This window comes from Protomyctophum bolini (genome assembly GCF_963924005.1).
Source record: "Protomyctophum bolini genome assembly, chromosome: 5".
In the NCBI taxonomy this organism is placed as follows: domain Eukaryota; kingdom Metazoa; phylum Chordata; class Actinopteri; order Myctophiformes; family Myctophidae; genus Protomyctophum; species Protomyctophum bolini.
Window position 1 is genome coordinate 47766686 of NC_137866.1, and position 25087 is coordinate 47791772.

The window sequence follows — 25087 nt, forward strand, 5'->3', positions numbered from 1 at the left end:
GCTAAAAAAACACATCATTATTAATATTATTATGATGATTATTTGTAGTGGTAGTAGTATTTGTAGTAGTAGTATTAGTAGTAGTTACAAGTTACAACGTAGTAGTAGTATAGTATCATTATTACCGGTATGAACACATATGACTATTGTGGATCAGGAATACGGACCATTTCCGTATCCGCTGTAGACTGGATATGTAAACTGTTTTCTTTGTTCCATTCTTTTAAAAGATCGTTTAGATCGTTTTTTAGTAATAGTACAACGTAAACATTACAGAGACTTTAGTTGTCATAACTTGTCACTGTGCAATACTTTAAAACAGTTGTCATGTCATGTTGCAGTTGCACACACATGCATAAAATCGCTGATATTTGCGCCGCCCTCGTTGAAGACAATATACCGGTGGTATTTAAAACTCCAGGGCTGCATGAACGGCGCTGTGTTTTCTGACCCCTCAATGGCGCAACTCTCTCCCATAATGAGACCCTCGTCCAATCTACTTCGTCTGTGGGCGTGGCTGGCACCCTACCGTTAAATCAGCATGGCGGTGAGTGGGGACTGGCCACCCTCCTGTCCAATCAGGACCGTTGTGGGTGTGTCTATCGTCCTGGCAGCGGCTCTCGGTGACGGTGCGTGCTCGGGTTTCATTTTCCTAGCATGGCCACCGCTACGTGCGGTTTGGGCGCCGTGCAGCAGCACAGCGGCAGCAGCAGCAGCGGCAGCGGCGGCGGGGCTCACAAAGCTCCGCACAAAGACAAGAAGAAAGCCGCCAAGGACTCCACCTCCAGACGGCGACAGGCCGCTCTGCTGTTCCTCAACAACATCTCCCTGGACGGGCGGCCTCTGTACCGCGGCAGCACCAATGACCAGACGGAGTCCTCCACCGCCGCCATCACCGCCGCGGTGGCGGCACCGGAGCTGCTACACCAGCGGGGCTCGTTGGTCCCCCTCCCCCAGGTGACACCCGCCGTCGCCGGCGTCGTGACCGCCGGGAACAGCGCTCCTCCTGCCCCGGCTCCTCCGACCTCCACCTCCACGTCCTCCTCCGAGTCCTCGGCGGTGGTGAGCCCCGTCGTTATCCGTCCCACCTCGGTCGTCATCATGTCCCCCTCGGTGCCGGGCCACAGGTGGAGTGTTGTGGCACTCGGGGGTAATAATACTAACGAGGTGTTTCTGGAGGGTGCTGCTGGCGGCAGTGTGGACGCCATGCTCCCCCCAGAGAGCCCCATGTCACCCGGACCGCACCAGTCGTTCTCCCTGGCCAGGTCCCCGTCCGTGTTCAGCCCCGTGCCCGGTGCTGTCGGCTCCTCCTCCGCAGTCTCCATGCCTCAAAGGTGAGCTGAGACATGAATGTTTATTTATCATGTTATTCGCGTTTAAATGTCTGGGCCTTCCTCAATTCTACTAAATAGCTTTGTTTACTTCCGGAATAGATTCAATCATCAGGTAGTTGAAGGAGGCTCGTATTTGTCATTCAAAGCTCCAATCTGTTGTAGCCTTGAATCAAGACTATCATAGATATACTTAATCGAGTCAGACTTTTATTTTTCGTATCATAGATTAGATATTGCAAATGTAACAATTGATTAACTACATCTACGATGGTCTTGATCCAATTCCAAGCATTCCAAGGCTATAGCCTACGTGTGGTTGTTGCAAGTCATCTTTTTTGTAATCTTTAAAAATAAATAAACAGTAAACACAAATAAATAAACAGTAAACACATTTTCAGATGTGTTGCTATTTTTCATTCAGTCCAGAGAGAGAACCCATTTATCAGCTTCCATCTGATAGCTGTTTTTCCAGCTTCAATTTTGTTAGCTCATTTTGTAATGAGCTTCTTTATTTCATCACTTGTCTTCCAATTTCAGTCCTGAACATCCATCTTCAGTTCACCAAAGAGCTGAATAGACAGATGGGAGAGGAACAACAAATCTCTTACCCCCCCTTTAAATTAAACATTGTTCCTCTTTCCTAATATTGTTTTGATCTGACGTGTAATTCCACACGGGGGAAAAGTGGATTTTAAACGTGTTTTGCTACTGAATGGACCTGCAACACCAGAGCCTGTGAAATAACCCACTGATATTTGAATGTGTTTGTTGTTCACGTCTCGTCTCGTCTGTCTGTCTGGTTGTTCTGCTCAGATCAAGAAATGTGTCCGGCTCCCCTGGACCCAAAGTAGCCAAGAAGGTGCATTTTATCAAGACAATGAAACAGTGCGACACCAGAGGATGCAGGTCAGTAAATGGATTGAAAGACGGACACATTCTTAATACACAACGGGACATATATACCCAATATATCATTGCTGTTGGGAAGAAACCTCTTATCTCTTTTTGTATTTATTTCTTTGGAAATTAACGTCCTGTCTCATCGTACTACAGCGTCACACAAAAGCTTTGTAGAATGCAGATATGTTTTGCACATGTGAGGTTTCCACCCGACGGACAATATACCGTATAACCAATATACAGTATAATCAACTTCATTTTAGACTTTGAAACAAGCCAGGCTTGGATTTCCAAGTAGCCTTCCATCCTTCTTGGACGGAGTAAGCTGCTTAATTCAGACACACTTTATGCGATAACTCTCTTTAGCTTGGGAGGCAATAACAGTCGCCCGTGGCTGCCTGTGCCTGGCACCCTCCCTGCCGTGGCTACAGCTGTTTAATTTAATCGCCCCTGGAAACAAATCAATTACCAGAGGAAAACAAAAGCCAAAGAAACGTGGGGAAAGTGTTAAAATCCCCCCCCCCCACCCACTCCAGACACTTTGGTAATCGTTAAATGAAACGGAACTAAAATATTACTTGCACGTAGATTTAGAACGTGTTTTTTTGTGTTTGTTATGGCTTTGTCTTTGTTAGAAGCTTACAGTAAGATCAATTTTGTCTTTTGATGTGCACGACTGCACGTGTTAGACTTATATATTGGGTTACAAAGATAGATTCATATATTTATTCCCTTTTAATCAGTGGTTCTCAAAGTGAGGTCTGGGGAATAGGGGGTCCCCAGCCGATATACAAGCCTGTAGATTGACTATTAAAATAATAAATAAATGCCAGGATTGTGGAACTGTTTTGAAACTTTTTCACAAAACAAATCTTGCATGATGGTCCCTAGCACAAAACATTTTCTGATGGGGGTCTGTGGCCAAAACAATATTAATTTGGGGGTCCTTGACATGAAGTTTGACAACCACTGCCTTACATAAGTCAGCCTTACTGTGAGTTGCTACTTCCCGAGCCCCGACTCATTTGGCTGATCTAAGATCAGATGGTATCCATGACCATGGTCATGTGCGTGCTGGCCTGCTGGGTTCAGTGGGTTGGAGAAGGATCATGTGTTGACGGGTATGAAGTATGCGACTGACTATGCGTCGAGTGTTTTTGCAAGACGATCATTTAGCAATCCAAAGTTAAACCACAGCCTTGTGTTTCAGTTTCTATTTAAAGCTGCCAACGTGCATTTCCCGAGTTCTGACACAAGAGCTGAATTCCAAAAAGACACAAACATACTTGGGCCTATTCTTCATCTTTTATTTCTGATCAGCAGTCTGCACAACCATCTATGTTCTGGGAGACATGATATGCTGCTGATATCTAGAATGATTCCTATTTTGCTAAGCATATGGTTAGGTTTTGTAAAGATAACAATCTTGTCCTATCCAGTCAAGAGTTTCTACAATGCTGGCAGCTTTACCTTTTAGGTCACATTTCCACCTACCGTAATACTTCAGTAGACTCGATGCGAATGGGGCGGAGAAGTTGCGATTCTTGCATATTTAATTTGCTGTGGTTTGCCTTCACGCTGTCATCCGCAGCAATTGTAAACACAGCAGGGGGGACATTTATCAATGTGTTCCATTCATAAACTAGACTACACAGTGAAATCTATGGTGATAAAATTAATTATACTCATAACGTGCATGTGTCGTGCCGTGCCCCCCCCCCCCCCCCCTCTCTCACTATACGCATGCAGCCACGCACTGTTCTTTTGGCCATGGAGGCACAGCGCTGAGCGCACTGATACAGTATAACAGACAGCAGCGCAAAATGTTTACAAGTTTATCGAGATGATACTCCCCAGTCCCCACACAGTGACAGCACTCCATGTTTACGGCACGCACAGACAGAATATTCTGTAGGCTATAATACACTGTAGTGTTTTTACGCGTTTCCTTAAGCAATTGATTAATGTACTCGTCCTCATTTCGATCAGGGCTTCAGTCTCCTCATTCGACCACGTCTATCCACGCTAACGGGACATCTTTGCGCTGCGTACAATATGCCTTCTCCGTCTCCAACTGTGTTCAGCTCCTCACCCGCCACATTGTTTGCTTCATTTCCTTTATTTACTGCGGATTGCATTCACACCTGCACCGAATCGAAATCAAGTGTATCTGTATGTATACTGGCCAGTTAGGGCCGATTCATACTCCTATTTATAGCCGAATAAAAGTCTGTTCGGCGCTGTAGAGCCTACAATGTGACGTCATTTGAGGTTCGGGGGGGGGCGGGTACCGTCCTAAAGTCGTCTCTTCGGTGCTACTGAGAATTTCTGACGAGCCGAAATAATTTCGGCACTACTGCGCCGAAACAGCGGTAAAATAGGAGTATGAATCAGCCCTAAGACCCTTACTCTTTCACCCTAGAAGGTCCCAGTAACATCAAGGCGGGCTGGAACTTGTATGTTGCTGGCCACCACGAAGAGGCTAAGGCGGCCCAATTAATTAATTACCCAGCTGCATTATTATCTGCGGGGGTACAAAGTTCACAGCGAAGTTCCCAAGTTCCTCTTGTACTGTATGCAGCCACTAAGTTGTCATGGCTTTGGAGTGAAACACAGGGCTTACAAAAGACACACACACACACACACACACACACACACACACACACACACCACCTAAAAAGAAGCTGTAGAAACGTACAGAAGACAGGTTTTATTGATGGGTTTACGATGTTTTAGCATGTTTTATTGATGCTTCCCAGCCTTGTCTGCAGGTCATACCCTCACTGTGTGTAGCAGTTGTAAATATTTGGGGCACATCATTAATGAAAAGATGGTTCAGACATGTACAGACAGAATGTTGTATGCACAAGCCAATATGTTAGTCAGGAAATTCCACTATTGCTCAGGTGAGGTTGTGGTGATTCTATTTAGAGACCCCGCTGTATACAACTAATAACTAAAACTGAACTATAAAAAAAGAGAGCTTGCGCAAGCACAATGACGCTCTCAGGGTTCTCCCGAAGAAGCCTAGGGGTGGCAGTGCTAGTCCGCTTTTCTGCGACTCTGGTCTAACCACCTTCCACTTCCAGGCTCTATTGAGAAATCCCATGTTTAGTTTTAAATGTAGACTTGATGGGTCTTTATATGAGGTGATTACGGTGTTGACCAATCCCAGGTTTAGCACAGTTGGATACCGATCTCATATGTGGAAACACTGGTGCGTGTGCCTCGTATAGATTATTTTATGAGAGCTTTTTAGTTTTTATGAACTTTTGTATCTTTTAATTGGCTTAAATGGCTTCGGCTGTAATAAAGTTTGATTGATATCCAATGTCCATAGTTTATTTTTGCTAGATTAGACCATGGGTCCCAAATTTTTTTGTGTCACATTATTATATTTTAGTTTGCTACATTTCGTTTTTTTTTAATCATTATTTCAAAACTTCAATGACTTTTTTCAGTAATTTCATGAAGAAATAAATGAAAATTTTAAGAAAATCCATCAATCCGAAAACAAATGTTTATGAAGTAGTGAAAATAGCCAATCTACAAGCACTACACAGCACAAAGTGATGCGTTGTGGTTGTGAGCTTGTAGATCTGCTATTTTCACTAATTTGGGCCAGCATCTCATTTAATTTCTTGGGTCTTGAGCTAAAAGGTTTGGGAACCACTGACTATGGGTGCTGTAAGTGATATTTGTTTGGTTAAAACAAAATGTGTATTGTTAAAGCCCTTTATTCTGAATAGTTTTAATAATTGCTATAGTTTGTTCAGTAACAGGGGTCTCCCCTAGCCTGGTTAACCACTCCCTCTTGAAAATATTTCAAGAATTAAATGTTTTCAACATAGTCCGGCAGCCGACAGGCTTCTTTTGTTTAAAGTGGGAAATTTGGTATTATAGTCTTTTTTTATTGGCCTAAAATATTGTCTATATACATACATTCATGAATCCACTTGCTGACCGGCTGTCACTATTGGGCAATTTCTCCTTGGGCTAAAAACGGCCATAGACATCATGACAAAATGTGATGAGGTCAACACATTTGTCATGTCTATGGCTGTTTTTAGACCAAGGAGTGTATTTTGTGCAAAACTAATGCGTGGAATGTATTCAGAAAAGAATCACGAAAACCCCACATGTTACATGCAAAAGGAAAGTTTGACATTTTTGCCTGCCAGCCATAGGATGTCTGCCAATGGTATGGTCACAAGAAACCCCTATAAAAAATTGCCCAATATCGACAGCCGGTCAGCAAGTGGATTCATGAATATATACTGTAGTATATAGACAATATTTTGTCTATATATTTAAAAAAGACTATACCAATTTTCCCACCCGTCCACCTCGACTGCCGGACTAAGAGTTAACCAGGCTAGTCTCTCCAGCTCTTTAGTAAGGTTCAAGGTTTCTTTATTTTGTCTCCCGAGGGGGAAGTTTGTCTTGGACAGCATATAGATACAGATACAATACAATACATTTAAAGGACCACTTCACCACTTTTCAACATCTCTTCATATAATTGGTCCTCTCTAATATTCATTTCTGCTAGGTCTGTGTCTCATAGGAGGGCTGTGGGCAGTTCAGACATCCGTGCACCAGTGACATCATCGTTAGGCAGATTTGCTTTTAAACAAGATTTGTTTTTAAATATATTTTTTATTATCGTGAGAACGATGGCTTCCGTTTTTGCATTGCAACTTTTCAGGAAAAGAGAGCCTGTAGTTTCTATTGGCTTGAAATCCCCATCGATGATGTCACTGGTGGACGGGTTTCTGAACTGCCCACAGCCCCTCCTATGAGAGACAGATTGAGTAGAAAAGAATTGCGGTATTTTATCATGATCATTAGTGAGGACCAATTATAGGAAGAGAAGTTGAAAAGTGGTGAAGTGGTCCTTTAAATACCACATACCAACATACCTAGTGCAAAAGAGGGGAAGAACATCACCTCAAAACCTTCGACCCCTACCCTGTCTGCCCTCTGCAAGGGCTCTGTTAAGGAGTGTGATTGACAGAGGGACAAAGGAATGCTTGTACCTATTATACACGCATGGACCTCGTACCTCCTACCTGTTAGCCGATACTCAGGGTATAGTACATGGGAGGGGTCGGACACAATTTTCTTAACCTGTCCAATGGTGGCCTGCTCAAAGATGACCAGGGGGGGGGGTGATCGGAGGTGTAGACATGCCCATGATCTTCCCTGCCATTTTGCCTAATCTAAGGATCTCGGATTAGTATTTTACAGTTAGGTTTCCAAACCAACTGGTGATACGATAACCTTAGAATTGACTCTATGCTAGAAGATCAGCATTATGTTTCTACTCACACCAAAAAGTCTGGTAGAAAATGAAGGCGCTGGTGTACTTCTGCACACATACTTGTCACATGGGAGTGTCAGCTCATGTCACAATCCATGTGCACTCCTGCATATTTATAGGAGGTGACCCGTTTGATGTCATGACCATGTGTGGTGATGGTGGTGTGGTCACCTATAGACCTGATGGATCCACTACAATCTCCTCCGTTTTCCTTACATTAACTTGTAAGTGATGTTCATCACACCAGGTTACAAACCTGTCCACTCCAGTTGTATGGCCATACTGGTGTTGCCTTCACTTGTGAGTAGACTAAAGGCCTATTCATATAGTCTGGATTTTCGGTGGTGAGCTGAGACCACCGGAGCTGAAATAACGTTGAGCGGTGGTGAGTAAAAAACAGAGAGACGGGCTGGAGCGGCTCGTGACGTCATGTTGTAGTTCGGTGGTCACCTCACCACCAAAGATCCAGACTATGCATGATGAGCCTTTAGGATAACAGTCGGAGGAAAACTTGACTACACACTGATTGGGCTGTGAGCTGACACAGTCATTTGTGTAACGGAAAACTGTTTTTCAGGTGGGACACACATTTCATCCAATCATTTTATCAGTTTAAAATGTATAGCGTTAGAACACTATATATTTATTTGTGTCTGTTTTCTCCTCATTCCATTTTCACTTCATCCTGTTATCCTAAATGATACTGGGCGTAAAATGTATTTTCTCTTATTTTAAACTTAGATTATTATTTGGTATATTGGTATATATTGATTGGTACGTACCGCTGCTGTTAGGGATGGAAACCTCATATATCCAAAACAGAGATTCACATTCAACAATGGCGAAAACGGCAAATGCAACGGCTCAAAACACGCCGCAGTCAACTCGCCGATGGGCTATTTTTGCAGGACATAAGAGGTTTCTCTGCCCGACAGCGACGACGATATGGGATTTGACGTGTCTGTCTGTCTGTGTACGGCGTCGGCGGTGCTGGTGTGTCTAGCCTGCTCTGTTTATTACACCTGAGAGAAGCCTGCTGGCTGTGTGCTGTTGACTGCTGTTTTGTGACGAGGCTTTGGTGTTGTTCAGAGTCAGGATGTTATGACAATGTCGCTGCTAGTTTGCGTCACAAATGGAGAGAACAGGATTTTATTAAACCAGATCTGAAGGTGTTGCTTCTAATCCTGTTCTTAGGTTGTTGCTTGTTGTTGTTTGTGTCTTGTAGATCACAATAGGTGATTTACAGCACAATGCACAACTTAAAGAGTTAGTTCTGTTTTTTTTGCACTTTGAGCTGTAGGAAATATTTGCCATTAATATAGCGGTTGCAAAGGTATTACATTAATTAAAAATGAATCAATCCACAGAACTACTTTGTAAACGATTTGTATTGTCGACCTATTTCTACCATAGTGCAACATTCATTCAACTTTGACCCCTCTGTCATATGGAACAGTTGTTCCAGCAGCACAAACCAATAGTTCCATGTGACGGAGAGGTCAAAGTTGAACGAAAGGTGCTCTATCCACACTTTTCCTGGGCTGTGTGTGTGCTCCAGTTCCTGTTGATTTAATTGGATATCATTGGTCATCTGACCAGTTTCATTGGCTTTCATTGGATCAAATCGACAGGAACTGGAGCGCACACAGCCCAGGAGAAGTGTGGATATGGTAGAAAAAGACCAACGATACAAATGACGCTAGTTTTGTGGTTTTAATTTCATTTTGATGAGTGGCCCCCAGTAACCATTTTGGGGCGGTGAACCCCTTTTGGCGTTGGCATTATCATGTTATGCTTTAGCTATTGGAAAATAGCAGATCTACAAGTTCATAGCACGCCACCGAAGTTTGTCCAGGCTCTGTTGGTGCCTATGTTGGCAGAGCAGAGGACAATTCTACATCATTTCTCACAACCAGCAGTTATTTTCACATGCGTGTAGCTTCCTTCCAGCCGGGCATATACTGTAGTGTAGATAGTCGACACCTGACCTTTTAGCAGCTAGTTATTTGCTCACTGATGGGAATGGTTCCATCACGTGTCTCTCTGTGTTTTCCTGTGCCAATATTGATGCTCAATGGCAATGCTCTCTAGATAGCACTTTGTGTGTGCACGGCGAAATCCTGCGTCCATTCAAGCCTCCATTTTTTTTACACTCTCACAGTTAACCTCTTGAACCCCGGATCAATGATGATCGTTATAATGTCATGAACTCGACCCCCTTTCAACCTGGCCTCAAGACCAGGTCGTTGGTAGACAATTGAGCACCTGCTAGTGGACTGCCAAAGGTCTAGCCTTGTATGGGGGGAAAATGACACAAACTGGTTTTAAAATTAAGATCAACTATAATGCTGCCATGTATGGGGTTCTCGAGGAAAGAATGTCTGCTGTAGAACAGGATTTTTACTGGACTGTAATTTGCACTGTTGTAAACAAACTGTGGACAACCAGGTGTGCCATGGTAATTCACCAGGAGGCCATCTCGGGAGAGAGATGGTCTTCAAACAAATCCAAACTGAACTAAAGAGGCAAAGAACTCTTGACGCACGAAAGAAGAAACTGACACCATGGCACCTATTGACATTGTAAAAAAAAAAAACGGGGGAAAAAAAACCACTTTTGTATTGAAATGCATTGATTTATATTATTGTAACTTATGTGTATATGTAATTTTGCATAAATAGTAAACCCTGAATAATTTTCAATAAAGTATATATAAAAAGCAAAGGGAGATGATGGATGGATAGATAGATGGACAGATGGACAGATGGACAGACCAGCCTCTTTGCTGTTCTCACCCTGGCCACCTCCTCCACCAGGTTCAAGGTTCAAGGTTACCAGAGTACAAAGGTGCACACAGCCATTAAAGTGCAGGCGTTTAAAGTGCTATGCGATAGGTCATAAAAGTGCGTGTGCGTAGACATTAGGCACGAGATAATACAGTAAAAAAGTGAAAGTGCTCATCATAAGGTTATATCCTCGATCCACCCACAGCAGCATTCAGTGTGTGAATAGAGACCGGGACAAAGGAATGTTTGTGCCTGCTTTTTTGTGGCACAATAAGGGGCTCGCAAGTGAAGGCCGGATGGGAGAAGGATGTGCTCTCCGTGTAGTGGGTGAACTGAGCCAGTCCATAGACCCCGCCCACTGCTAGAGTAGACCCCGCCCACTGCTAGAGTAGACCCCGCCCACTGCTAGAGTAGACCCCGCCCACTGCTAGAGTAGACCCCGCCCACTGCTAGAGTAGACCCCGCCCACTGCTAGAGTAGACCCCGCCCACTGCTAGAGTAGACCCCGCCCACTGCTAGAGTAGACCCCGCCCACTGCTAGAGTAGACCCCGCCCACTGCTAGAGTAGACCCCGCCCACTGCTAGAGTAGACCCTGCCCACTGCTAGAGTAGACCCCGCCCACTGCTAGAGTAGACCCCGCCCACTGCTAGAGTAGACCCCGCCCACTGCTAGAGTAGACCCCGCCCACTGCTAGAGTAGACCCCGCCCACTGCTAGAGTAGACCCCGCCCACTGCTAGAGTAGACCCCGCCCACTGCTAGAGTAGACCCCGCCCACTGCTAGAGTAGACCCTGCCCACTGCTAGAGTAGACCCCGCCCACTGCTAGAGTAGACCCCACCCACTGCTAGAGTAGACCCCGCCCACTGCTAGAGTAGACCCTGCCCACTGCTAGAGTAGACCCCGCCCACTGCTAGAGTAGACCCCGCCCACTGCTAGAGTGCACTAGTTGTTGCTTTTCTGGATGAGTGTGTTTGGTCTTGCCTGATGGGCCTGTCACAATTATTACATATAGTCGCCTAATCGTAATTATTTGGGATGATCATTTATCATTAATTATTGTCTACCTTAAAGTATTTTTCGAATGTATATTATTAAATATAGACTATTTTGGTCATTTTGGTTATTTTAGTGGACATAATGATAATATCTGCCCCGTGCCGATTTTGTTTTTCCGAAGCCTAAAAGTTTTTTGCGCGACACAATCGCAATGCCAATTAATAATAGCAGACAGAAATGTCATGATTGTGACGGGCCTGTGTGTGTGTGTGTGTGTGTGTGTGTGTGTGTGTGTGTGTCCGTCCCCGTAGGATCATGCTGATATGTGCCAAGCGGTCTCTATGCGCCGCTTTCTCAGTGATGCCGTACGGACGGAGTTCTGTCAGCCTCAGGTACAAAGCGCCGTCCGTCCGTCCGTCCGTCCGCCTCGACCAGAGTACCCCCCCCCCCCGCCCCAGAGTGTCCCCACAGTGGTTCTCAAAAGTGGGGCTCCGACGACTCCCCAGGGGTCCTTGAGGGGGTTCCAGCCGGGGGTCTCCAGTAACCATGATTTGTTAAATCACTTGAACCCCTGCAGTGTAAATAGGCCATTTGTATAAATAGCCGATCTTTACAAGGCATTGTAGATCGGCGAGGCATTCCAAAGAATTTTGAATATGTACATTTTAAAATCTTGCACTGGGGGGGGGGTGGGGTCCCTGGCACAACATTTTCAGATGGTGTGGCGTCTGTGGCCAAATGCATATTAATGTGGGGGTCCTTGAGTTTGAGAACCACTGCTCCGTCACTGTCATGAATGGTAGCGTGTGTGTTGGTGTGTCTGTGTGTGCTTTTTAGATGGTCGTAACGTGTGTGTGTGTGTGTGTGTGTGTGTGTGTGTGTGTGTGTGTGTGTGTGTGTGTGTGTGTGTGTGTTTTTCCTCAGTGATGTCAGGATGGACACTCAGAGACAGCGGCTGTCATCAGTGGTGACCCCTGACCTCCTGCCTGCTCTAGAGGGGGTGGAGCTGGGTGCCTATAATGGAAAGGTGAATAATCATTTCAACATGTTATGCTCTGTCGATGAATTGAATGCATAGGACCACAGTGGAAAGTACCAAGGACATATTGTTCCTGTGTTTTATCCTCTTAGCCCAAACGTTTTACCGTACTTCCATGCTATTTAAAGCTTTTGACTAAAGTCGTGACTTTTTGCCAAAAATGTACACATTCTCAGATGGACTGATGTGAGAACAAGACCCCCTAGAGTGTTAGAAATGCAATCTGCTGCCAAAAACCAAATTAGCTAAAACCTAACTATGTGTTTTTGTTTTAATTTACATTCTAAATAATGTAAATACTTTACTAGTAAACTTTTACTAGTTTGTGTGCCGGGGCAAACGTCTCATTTCTCTTGGGTCACAGGGGTAAAAAGGTTTGGGAACAGTGTTGTTTTCGTCGACTAAAACTAAGACGAAAAATGTTCGTCGACTACCTATTTTCACTGACAAAAACAAATGGAAACTAAATGAAAACTAAGCTACGATGACTAAAACTAAGACCAAATATACTGACAATTTCGTCAACAAATTAAAAACTAGACTAAAATGTTAGGAAGGGAATAGTGGACAAGAGATCCAGTATAAGTCATTTTACACTTGGTTGCATGCTGAAAATAGCCGATCTACAAGCTCACAACGCGTCGCAGCGCGACGCGTTGTGAGCTTGTAGATCGGCTTGTAATGTGGCTTGTGGCTTGTAATGTGGCGCTGTCGTCCTCTCTAGACTGTGTCTTATGCCCCGTTCCTGTGTATATATGAAGCTCTAATGTGGCACTGTCGTCCTCTCTAGACTGTGTCTTATGCCCCGTTCCTGTGTATATATATATATGAAGCTCTAATGTGGCGCTGTCGTCCTCTCTAGACGGTGTCTTACGCCCCGTTCCTGTGTATATATATATATGAAGCTCTAATGTGCCGCTGTCGTCCTCTCTAGACGGTGTCTTACGCCCCGTTCCTGTGTATATATATATGAAGCTCTAATGTGCCGCTGTCGTCCTCTCTAGACGGTGTCTTACGCCCCGTTCCTGTATATATATATATATGAAGCTCTAATGTGGCGCTGTCGTCCTCTCTAGACGGTGTCTTATGCCCCGTTCCTGTGTATATATGAAGCTCTAATGTGGTGCTGTCGTCCTCTCTAGACGGTGTCTTACGCCCCGTTCCTGTGTATATATGAAGCTCTAATGTGCCGCTGTCGTCCTCTCTAGACGGTGTCTTACGCCCCGTTCCTGTATATATATGAAGCTCTAATGTGCCGCTGTCGTCCTCTCTAGACGGTGTCTTACGCCCCGTTCCTGTATCCCACCAACGCTCTGGTTCGGGGGAGGAGCAGCTCCTTGCTGGACGCCGGCCCCGTCCACACCCCGCAGACCCGCTACCGTAACGGCCAGAGAGGCGGGGGCAGCTTCACCCCTGCAGCGCGGATCAACAGCAGCGCCGTGATGCAGGAGCAGAGTATGAACAAACAAACAAACAAACGCATGAATGAATGCCTGGAACACGGCCTCCAAGTTAAATGTGAAATAAACTAGTTATTGTAAACTAGGAACGAGTGGTGGTCATAACGCACATCAGGTCTGAGGGTGTTCTGACTTCTATGGAAGAGTGTCACTCGCTGACAATAGGCTATCTGCAAGCGTTGCAAGATTGTGCCTTGTGTTTTCGGTTTATTATTAGTTATTTTAAGATTAAATTAGTATTTGAATTGGTCACACATGTCCAATCTTTCTTCATGAAAGCAAAGGTTAAAAGGCTCAATCTAAAATATCTTCAACTTGCTGACTGTTAATTATTACAAATTGTGTTTCATGAAAACAGATTAGGGCTTGCTTGGCATAGCAAAATGTTTGTGGTGAGATTGTGTTTCTGCATGCGGGTACAAGCTTCCCACCGCACAGAGTCAACATTCCAGTTGATGGTAGCTTGCCGTCTTGCTTGATTCACAGGTCTAGAGGACGCTGCAGATTACGACCCGAACCTCCTTAGCGACCCCCAGTGGCCATGTGGGAGACACCGGAGAGTCCTCATATTCGCCTCCTACGTGGTGAGTTAAGTGGTTTATCTGGGCCCGTCACAATCATTACTATGATCGTCTAATCGCAATTATTTTTTGCATAATCGTCAATCGTTTCCACGTTGAAAAATGTCCATACATTTCCAAACATCTTTCGAAAATAGCACCCCTCGGGGCTCTATATGGGACCTTGTAGATCGACTATTTCCTCTATATTGTAATTTTTGTTTTTGGAAAGAACCATTGATTGAATGTGTCAGTGATTTATTTAAGCAATAAGCCACGAGAGGTCTCAGGTTACCGGGTATTTTACACTGGCTGGGGGCGTAGGCAGACCCGACGCGCAGCGGAGGGTCTACTACCCCGCAGCCATTGTAAAATACCCGGTAAGCTGGGGCCTCGAGTGGCTTATTGCTTTTCTAAAACGGTTACAAACATATAGCAATATTAACCTAATAAAACTATTACATTCACAAAAGTATCTACGCTTTGCGCCACCAGAGCGAGCGAGCGAGCCAGAGCCACAACATTTCCTTGTTTTGCTCCGCAAGTAGCCTATGTGACGGGAGAATAGCGCTTGATGTATTTACGGGGCTGCCTGGAGCCACACATTCACAGTCATATGAGCCGGGCGGTGCTTAGACGCCCGCACGGCATGTGTTTGTAAATCAATCAAGCGCTCCCCTTCCCCAGTTCAGCTACAAGGCTGCAGTTTGATACAAAGTGATTGAAGGAGTGGGTTATCGGTGAAATTTACACCGGTCACGTGACGGTAACCAGCCAATCAGAATGAAGTATTGGGACTACCCGTTTTAGAATTGTATATTTAAGTTATTTGTCATGTAGTCCGACAGCCAATAGTCAGACAACCAATATATGGCCCGACACCCTATGAGGTGACGGTACTTCATAAGACCACCTGGTGTGGTTATGTGCAATGATGTCTTCCCTAAGCATTTAGGGTTTCTTCCTGGAGGCTGAAACCTTAGAGTGAAAAGTGCCAGCGTTAAACTTCACAATGTGACCTTCCAAAATCGTACCCTCCCCCTCATTATCATAGCACAACAGCTGTGGGCTTGGCTAGATGTAATGTAACGACACTGACCTCTGACACTATATGGCAAGTACAGTATAGCAGAAGTTGAGAAATAGTGAAAATGTGTGATTTTAATTGTTAAAAATGTTTTTGTTGATTGCCGACAAATCCCCAGAGCTGACGCAAGAACTGGCTTCGGTCTGCGTGTCGGTGTGAAAAGGCTTCCGCTCGCCGATGTGTTCCCGAGCATTTCTATAGATATCTAGCTAGTTTGATATTTGGCTCTTTGTCGCTGACATGAATGGGCTCTCCCCAATTAGAGCAGATTACAGCCAGGTGGCGAGGCGTCGGTCGCTGGACAGCACTGTCCCTCCTGCTCTCAACAAAAAACATCTTGCCATTTAGTCCCTCATAGTAGGCTACCGCAATATTACCGTCCAGTAATGTATGAGCCTGGTCAAACATTGGCCAATTGTCAAATAACATAAAAAAATAAAAATAGACTATCTACAAGCTCACAGCAGCTCACAACGGGGGTTTTTTGTGTGAGCTAGTATATCTGCTACTTTCACAGTATTATCTGTGGAAAATGCAATGCCGGGACTGTAAAAGTTGAGAAGAGAACCACTGCTTTAATATCTTGTATGTACGCTGTGTGTTTTGCGTCCCCTGCAGACGACGGTCATTGAATATGTGAAACCGTCCGACCTGAAGAAGCACATGAACGAGACCTTCAGGGAGAAGTTCCCTCACATCAAGCTGACGCTCAGCAAGATCCGCAGGTACAGAGGGGTCATTCCAACACAAACCTACGCGTAATTAAGCCATTTTAGGCCTGACGTCGAAAGAATGTATATTCAAAGATTTGTGCCGCATTTTTACCATTTTTCAAAAATGGCAGACCTCCAAGCTCGTAGCGCGCCACCGAGTGGCGCGCTACGAGCTTGTAGGTCTGCTATTTTTCAATAGCTAAAGTATAACGTAATGCTTAGTTAAAACAGATGTGCTGTTTGAGAACTCTGCCCCATTTCCACAGGGGTTGAACCGGTTTAGTTCTGTTTTTCCCCCGCCTAATATTGAATCTGTTCGGAGTGTTCCCACTGAAAATGAATTGGTTCAGAAACCTAAAAGTTGTACGGTGTTCTATTCTACGTATATGTTAATTCTAGAGTTCCTCTGCTGGACACTTCTTTTCAGCAGCAAAGCGGTAGAATTTAGCAAGGCTACAAAGAAGAGTGACGAGAAGAGAGTCCGCACACAGGTTTGCTCCAATGGTGTTTTCTTTTATTTAAAACACCATAATATAAGACACGACGTTTGGGCCGCGGGCGGCCTTCATCAGGTGATAGTAGTTAGTATGTGACGACCTCCCTTTTATCTGGGTCGTCACGTCACATGACTGACGTTGGCTGGGTAGGTCATTTACAAACACCAATGAGTGACATAAATATGACTAATTAAGTATGAGTAACCACCACAACAAGAAAGTTAACAGTACAACATTTTCAAAACATAAACAAAAAAAAAACAGTTAAGAAAACGTACTGGTTTTGAGTTCGTTACAGACTGATTCAATATTTTTTATATTTTTTAAGTATTTTAAGTACATTTGAGATTTTGCAATTTTTTTTGTTTTTAAGATAAAAAAAAAATAGCTTTTGGTACCAAAAGTAATTTACAGTTTGGGCAAACAGTGGCTACGTTTACATGAGCAGTTAAATCCCCTTTTCATTCCGAATAGAAGTTCAATCCTATTACACTTAAATCCGAATGATAATGCTCGATGTGATCTAAAAACCATTCCCGATACAATAATAATCAGTGTGTTGCGTGCCCTGGCCGTGCTGTAGATAATAAAGTACAAATAAAAACCAATGTTCAATGCGATTGAAAGAAAATTGGACTCATGTATACACTGCTTCGGATGTAAGTTCATTCTGGTCTTTCTGAGCATGCTCCAAGGCGCTCATATCCAAGGCGCGCCGAGGAGTTTGCACATAGAGCGCGTTATTTCGTGCATTTTGCAGATCCAAAATCCACAAAAAAAAACGTGGAGCAGGAGCAGATGATGATACCCCTGATCTGTGTGTGTGTGTGTGTGTGTGTGTGTGTGTGTGTGTGTGTGTGTGTGTGTGTTCAACGGTCTCTCTCTCACACTCTCTCTCTCTCTCAAAAATAACCCCGATAACCCGATACAATAATAATCAGTGTGTTGCGTGCCCTGGCCGTGCTGTAGATAATAAAGTACACATAAAAACGAGATGATCACCTTCCCAGCGGAGAAGGTGGGGAAAAAAAGACGGTAAACATAATATGTCCGCCCCTATCCAAGCAGCAGCCTCAAAGCTACTGCGGAATGAAATGATGGGATTTCAAAGTGTCCTTTCGTCTGACAGTCATAATGAATGAACTGTCTATATTTTATGTGTCCAGCAGATGGCGTAGTTTCACGTGAATTAACATCATGTCTTATATCACATGCACGTAAACAATCATTCGGAGTGACCATTTCCCATGGAAACGCGCAGCAAAAAAGCATTACTTCCGAAGTATTTTATTCTGAAGTATTCATTCGGAATGATCACCCTGCATATAAACGCGGCCAGTGTTAGTCAGAACAATATCAAAGAGCGCGTATGAGGGCTCTGATCAGAGATACAAAACTCGGTGAACAAAACCTGCTGCAGGGAAAGCCCAGGAAAGCGCAAAGAGTTGGAATGGCACACCTGTATATCTTTGCTAATTTTGTGTGACACTGGCATCCATTTACTTATGGCATTAATGTGCTAAAAAAAAACATAACAAAAATTAAATACTGTATGCCTGCCGGCAGCGAAGAATGTTTTATTTGAAAAAGAAACGTAACTTTTCATATCACACACACCATATACACTCCTGTAGCTTTCACCAGAACAAAAACAAAACAAAGCAAAACCTTTTTTAGTTAAAATCATTGTTTTTTTTTTAAATAATGGATCTTTAAATGGATTAGTCCCTAATGAAATGTACGTGTGAAGTCAGACAGATATTTTGTGAAGCCACTATGGAAATGAAAGTTCATATAAAGGCCTGTTGTGGCGCTATCACTGGACCCAGAAAAACCCATAGCCCCATAGAAGTCCATGTATTTGGGCCCAACTTCACCTAGACTGTATTACCTTAATAAACATGGTCATGAATACTTTTCGCTTCCAGTCACTAGTTTAAAGTCTCGTTTCTAATGTCATAATATTCTTTTTGGAAAATAATGGTCCCATGTATAAAAAAAAATGACCATAAAGTCGCGCATGTTCTGAGGGGCGTGGCTACCGTTACAGTCTATGAACGGGATCCCCCACCCACTCGAGTCAAAATAAAAACCAACGAAGAAGAAGGGGGGGGAAGTCCCGCCTCGTTGTCTGGGCCAGCCAATGGGCCAGCTGGGCCTGGGCCCGGATATAGAAAGATGGCTGCCTCCATGGCAAGGACTGACACATGGAGACGGGCTTCATTTTACGTTCACGTTAGACCCGCGGAACGCTTTGTCCATATTTTTTACAGTCTATGGTGTGAATGTGGGTTGGTTGTGCATGCATACTGTATGTGTGCGTCACATTATGCACTGTGAGCTACTGAGCTTGTAGACCTGCTAGATTCCAAAGATTTTATATGCATTTTATACATTTGAAAACTGGTGAAATGGGACCTTCTGCGTAATGAGTACTTTCTACCTTTGGTACTTATGTGTTCAAAGATTTGTGCCGCATTTTTACGATTTTTCTAAAATAGCAGACCTACAAGCTCGTAGCGCGCCGCTCGGTGGCGCGCTGTGAGCTTGTAGATCTGCTATTTTCCAATAGCTAAAGCATAACATAATGCTTAGTTCTTCGTTTATACATGATTTAGTTTATACATGATTCACGATAACTACTTTTTATATATGTATGCCACGCTTTCAGTTTTTGCTTAAATGTAAGTCGCTCTGGATCAAGAGCGTCTGCTAATAAATGCCTAAATTGTAAGTTAAAACACCAAAAGGGGTTTCCCCGGGCCCAGGATGAGGTCAAGTACATTTTGATACCAATACCCTTTTGCACTTTTACTCAAGTAAATGTAGTAACAGAGAGCATGTCTACATGAGTATCGTTACCGTTACTTTATAGCAAAACAATGACGAATACTTTCCCCCCCACCACCACCACCACCACCACTCCTCTGTGCGTCAGCCTGAAGAGGGAGATGCGTGCGCTGAGCGAGGAGGGCGGCCTCCAGCCCGTCACCATCGCCATGGCCTTCGTGTACTTTGAGAAGCTGGTGCTGCAGGGCCGCCTCAACAAGAACAACCGGAAGCTGGTGTGCGCCGCGTGCGTCCTCCTCGCCGCCAAGATCAGCAGCGACCTGCGCAAGAACGAGGTCAAGCAGCTCATCGACGTGAGTCCGGCTGCATGCCGCCGCACGCACGCCACAACTCCTCCTGCCCCCGTTAACCCGTTCTGACCTGAGATCAGATTCATACCAGGTTTCCACTGGACACACACACACACACACACTGGTCTGATCAACCCTTTCTGACCTGAGATCAGATTCATACGAGGTTTCCACTGGACACACACACTGGTCTGATCAACCCATTCTGACCCGAGATCAGATTCATACGAGGTTTCCACTGGACACACACACTGGTCTGATCAACCCATTCTGACCCGAGATCAGATTCATACGAGGTTTCCACTGGACACACACTGGTCTGATCAACCCATTCTGACCTGAGATCAGATTCTAAAAAAATGTCAGTCGTTCTTCGATTTTTCAAAGAATAGCAGACCTACAAGCTCGTATAGCGCGCCACTCGGTGGCGCGCTATACGAGCTTGTAGATCTGCTATTTTTCAATAGCTAAAGCATTAACATGATGCTAACGCCAAAATGGGTTCCCGTTCAGAATGGGTTAAGACCCTTTTAGGCCTGACGTCAAAATAACCTCTAAATCATGACAATTTTCTGAAAGATTTGAGGCACATTTTAACGATTTTTCTAAAATAGCAGACCTACAAGTTCATGGCACGCTATGAACTTGTAGATCTGCTATTTTTCAATAGCTAAATTATAACATAAAACACCAAAAGGTGTTCCCGCCCAAAATGGGTTAAGACCCATTTAGGCCTGACGTCAAAAGAAAAAGGGGAAAAAAAGAGTCTTCTAAATCCTGACAGTTTTCTGGAAAACCTTATGTTTCTGTCTGTATCAGTGGTGCTCAATATTTCACGTCAAGGACCCCAAAAATTATATGTACCGGTAATATGCCTCCGCCCCCCCCATCTGAAAATATGTTGTCCCAGAAGCAAAGATTTGAGTTAAAATCTGTAATAATATATATTCAAAGATTTAAAGGCACATTTTCACGATTTTTCAAAAATAGCAGACCAAATAGCAGACAAAATGTCTCATGTCTTCTATATCAGTGGTTCTCAAACTGTGTCATGTCAAGGACCCCAAAAATGATGTCTCCACCGCCGACCCCTGTCTAAAAATATATAATTTTCACGATTAAAAAAAAATAGCAGATCTACAAGCTCATATCGCTGCACGTGGTCCCGCGCTATGAGCCTGTATATCTGCTATTCTTCGACAGCTAAAGTTTAAAATAACAGTTAAATGGTTAAAAGCTAAGGTGACACAGATGCATTCCAGTTCTTAATGGGCTAATTCAATTCAATTAGCCCACTTAGACCTGACCCAAAATCCTAACCCTAGTTTTGAGAAAAGCTTCTATTGTGTTGTTCAAAACATTGCAAAACAAAAAACTGTAACAACCTAACATGACATGGATTCTTTCCCGGTTTAAGACCTGATGAGGCCAATTCCACCAAATGCCTTCTAAATCTGTGGTTCTTAAACGTTTCCGTGCCAAGGACCCCCAAATTGACAGCTGCGGGACCCCCCCCCCCCCCCCATCTGAAAATGTTCACCCCTGAAGATGTGTTCAAATCACATTTTCAAGATTTTTCAAAACATAACAAAAAGTGCTCACGCTGTGAGCTTATATATCTGCTATTTATGAGAAAATAATTATAAGGGACAAAGATGCTTTCCCAGGCTTAATGTATTACATTTGATTACGGTGCCAAATCACAACAAGTTGTGTTTAAAAAAAATATATATATTATTTAAATCCTGAAAAGTAATTTATGGACATAATGAGGTTTCCACTCGACCAGAATGATATAATATGGTATAAACAATAGTATAACAAATCCTACAGGGTGATATCCTGCTGTACATTTATACACACGTTTTCTCTCATTTGGTAGTGATCCTTTCTGTTTGAAACCCAGAGTGTTTTGGGGCGAGGTCCTAGCTCTGCATTGTATCATTGCTACAGAGTGTTTGTTTAGTAACGGGGGGTCTCTCTCCAGCTCTAATTTCCAATGTCCAATCAGGAGAGAGCATACAGCCATTCATCAGCTTCTCCGGTTTCAACATCGTCGGCTCATTTCTTTGTGTCGTCACTTATCCTGGTTGTCTCTCCTGAGTGGATGAAAGTCCTATCCCGCCCTGAAAGAGCTGGAGCGATGGCGAGACCCCTGCTACTGAACAAACACTGTCAGCAATGATGTCTTATCAGGATATAGAGCCATTTAACACGTATTTAACCCATTTTGACTTGAGATCAGATTTAAAAAATGTCTTCTACATCCTGACAGTTTTCTGAAAAAGCTATGTTTCTATGTCAGTCGTTCTTCGATATTTCAAAAATAGCAGACCTGCAAGCTCATAGCGTGCCACTCGGTGGCGCACTACGAGCTTGTAGATCTGCTATTTTTCAATAGCTAAAGCATAACATAATGCTAACACCAAAAGGGGTTCCCTCCCAAAATGGGTTAAACAATAAAATAGAAAATTAAGCAATACTAGAACAGTGCCTACTCGGGAACGATGCAAATAGGGACTGCATGCTATTATATATTTATTATTATATATATATAATTCTATAATTCTTGATTTATAAAAAGATCAAGGCTAAAATTAACCTAACCGATTTTTACTTCCGGTTCAGGGGTCACGAATTTGAGGTCTTCAAAATAAAACGTACACGGCTGAAAAGACGTGGCAGAAGCTAAACGCAGCGAGAATCGTCGCAAACAAGTTCAGAACCACTGATCTAGGAATAAAATAAAGTTCCTTCAAAAAGTTATTAAAATAAATAAAATGTAAATGCAGTGAGGTTGTGCAACATCAACTGGAGCATTCATGGCAAAGCAAAGTTCTTTGTTTACCCAGGGAAGTGGACTAAGCCAAGGACTTGTTTGACAGCCACACCCTGCTCATAGAACATCTCATGGTAGGGGTCCAATGCCTTGCTCACGGGCACTTCAGCGGTGGTAATTTTAACATGCCGGTCCGGGGATTCGAACTATAGCGACCTTCAAGACCGCTCCGCTCCGCAAACCGCTTGGCCACCGCTGCCCCTAAAGCAAAGTATGACTGAAACTGAAATATCACCACGTGATAAATTGCGCGGTGTCGGAATCTGGCATAGACTGAACAACTAATAGCGTGTGTGTGTGTGTGTGTGTGTGTGCGTGCGCGTGTGTGTGTGCGTGTGTGTGTGTGTGTGCGCGTGTGTGTGTGTGTCCGTGTCCCACCCACGACAGAGGCTGGAGGAGCGGTTTCGCATCAACCGGCGGGAGCTGATTCCTCTGGAGTTCTCCGTGCTGGTGGCCTTGGAGATGGGCCTGTATCTGCCCGAGAGCATGGTGATGCCTCACTACCGCAGGCTGGTGCAGCAGGGCTGACTCTGGGTCAGCCCCGTCTATAGCAGCGCTGATTTGGACATGGTGTGTGTAGGCTGACTCTGGGTCAGTAAAAGTATCTTCAGAGAGCAGCCGTTAAAAAAAGAAAAAAAAATGTAGCCAGTAAGGTATGGGCTGGGTGATATGTTATGGACCACAGTACTGTGACAACATTTAGTTACCAGCCAACAGGATAAACACTAATAATATATATATATTTATTTTTTTATGGCCGCACACGTAGCTGCCAATGCCAAATATTTCTTGTGGACACAGTTGGTCTTGTCTCCGTGTCCACAATTATATTATTTGGCATTGGCAGCTACGAGTGTGCGGCTATTAAAAATGTAGTAAAGGCAACAGTTCTGTCATAATATGTATACAACATTACATATCGACACAGTATGGATGTATTGCCCAGCCCCTACGGCCTACGGTAAAGGGTATATGGCTGAGTCTGTGATCTCAACTGAGATGTGGGTGGCCTTTTCGCTCTGGTCTGTGGTGGAAGAAACCATTTCTTTCACAGACTGCAGTTTGTTTCAAATGGGTCTACATATTGTTGCTGCCTGGCAGAAACCTTGTATCCATATTTATTTTCTGAAATGAATGCCCATCATATTACAGTCAGTATACAGTGTCACACAAGTAGCAAAAAATATCCGTTCTACATGCTCGAAACGTGATGCGCTTTATGCAAGTAAAACGGCTATATTTGTTTTTGATGTATGAGGTGTACACCCGACAGCAACGATATTTCATTATTTCTTTTTGTATTTGTGAATCGGGCCACCTGATATGAAGGATTATACACATTTTTCCTATTTCTAGACAACAACGCGTATTTTTAACGTTAATTTTTTTACGGGGTTGTGTTGATCCATGCGCTCTATGTTAGAGACGTCCTTTTTGTTTTTGTACCGAGCACGTTTTTGTGTCCTATAAACTTAGTTGATTTTTATCAACTTTTATCTTAACTTTAAAAAGAAAAAAAAAGGTATTTAAGTGACACGTTCCATGATGAGGTACGAGACTGGTTGTACATTTCTGTGTGTGTGTTTGTGTGCTTATTGTGCGATATGGCTTCATTGTACTTGATGTAAAGACTGTACATTCACGTCGGTGGAAAGGTTTCCTCTGCGGCACTTTTTTAAAAGACCGATGTCTGCGTCGTCGCGCGAAGGTTTTGTCGGAAATGGCTGACTCACAGTTTGCAGATCGGCTATTTGTGGAACGTTCGTACGACGGAGCATGGGTTGGGCTTCACGATCACTATATATATATATTATATATATATTATATATATATATATATATATATATATATATACATACATACAGCTGTTGTTTGTAAAACACTTTGTGTCTTCTTCACTGCAGTGGTTCTCAACTTGCGGACCGGGGGCCACTGGTGGGTATTGAAAGTGGGAGCCCCCCCCGAATAAAGCCCAACACACACCGGGTGCGCAGCGACACGGCACAGGCGTTGACGCGCGGCAACGCCTGGAAAATAGAACGGTGGCGTATCGGAGCGTCAGGCGAGGCGCCGGCGCGCGTCGGACGCCGCCGCCGGTGTGCGATAGGTTCATTGAAAATAACGGAGGCGGCTGTTTTGACGCGCGGCGTTCGCAAGACGGTGTGTGGAGGGCTTAACTGGGCAAAACAGACGCAGAACGTCGGGGGGGGGGGGGGGGGGGGGGGGGAAACCTGTTTAACAACCGGTGAATGTCATTTCGCCAGAAAGGAGTAATTTACACCGAGAAGTATTGTAGAGACACGGAAATATAAGACCCTCGTTTTAAATCGCATTTTCTCTCATTTGATGATTGATTTAATGATTTTGGAAAAACAAACCAAAAAATAAATCGTTCCGACATACTAATGGTCC

At 44.0% G+C, this 25087-nt stretch overlaps 1 protein-coding gene across 3 annotated transcripts; it reads left to right on the top strand.

The window, feature by feature from the left end:
- The first annotated feature begins 370 nt into the window (after window positions 1-370).
- LOC308316253 (CDK5 and ABL1 enzyme substrate 2-like) lies at window positions 371-24218 on the top strand. Of its 3 annotated transcripts, XM_080764754.1 has the most exons (9): window positions 371-1334; window positions 2148-2240; window positions 11652-11732; window positions 12265-12367; window positions 13654-13834; window positions 14326-14423; window positions 16105-16211; window positions 19635-19839; window positions 23063-24218. In XM_080764754.1, the coding sequence occupies exons 1-9, from the start codon at window positions 658-660 to the stop codon at window positions 23201-23203; spliced, it is 1686 nt and encodes a 561-aa protein (XP_080620880.1). In that variant the 5' UTR covers window positions 371-657; the 3' UTR covers window positions 23204-24218. The 3 variants fall into 3 exon arrangements, with proteins under 3 accessions (XP_080620880.1, XP_080620882.1, XP_080620881.1); XM_080764756.1 differs by lacking the exon at window positions 2148-2240; XM_080764755.1 differs by lacking the exon at window positions 11652-11732 and having other exon boundaries at window positions 372-1334.
- Window positions 24219-25087: the final 869 nt, after the last annotated feature.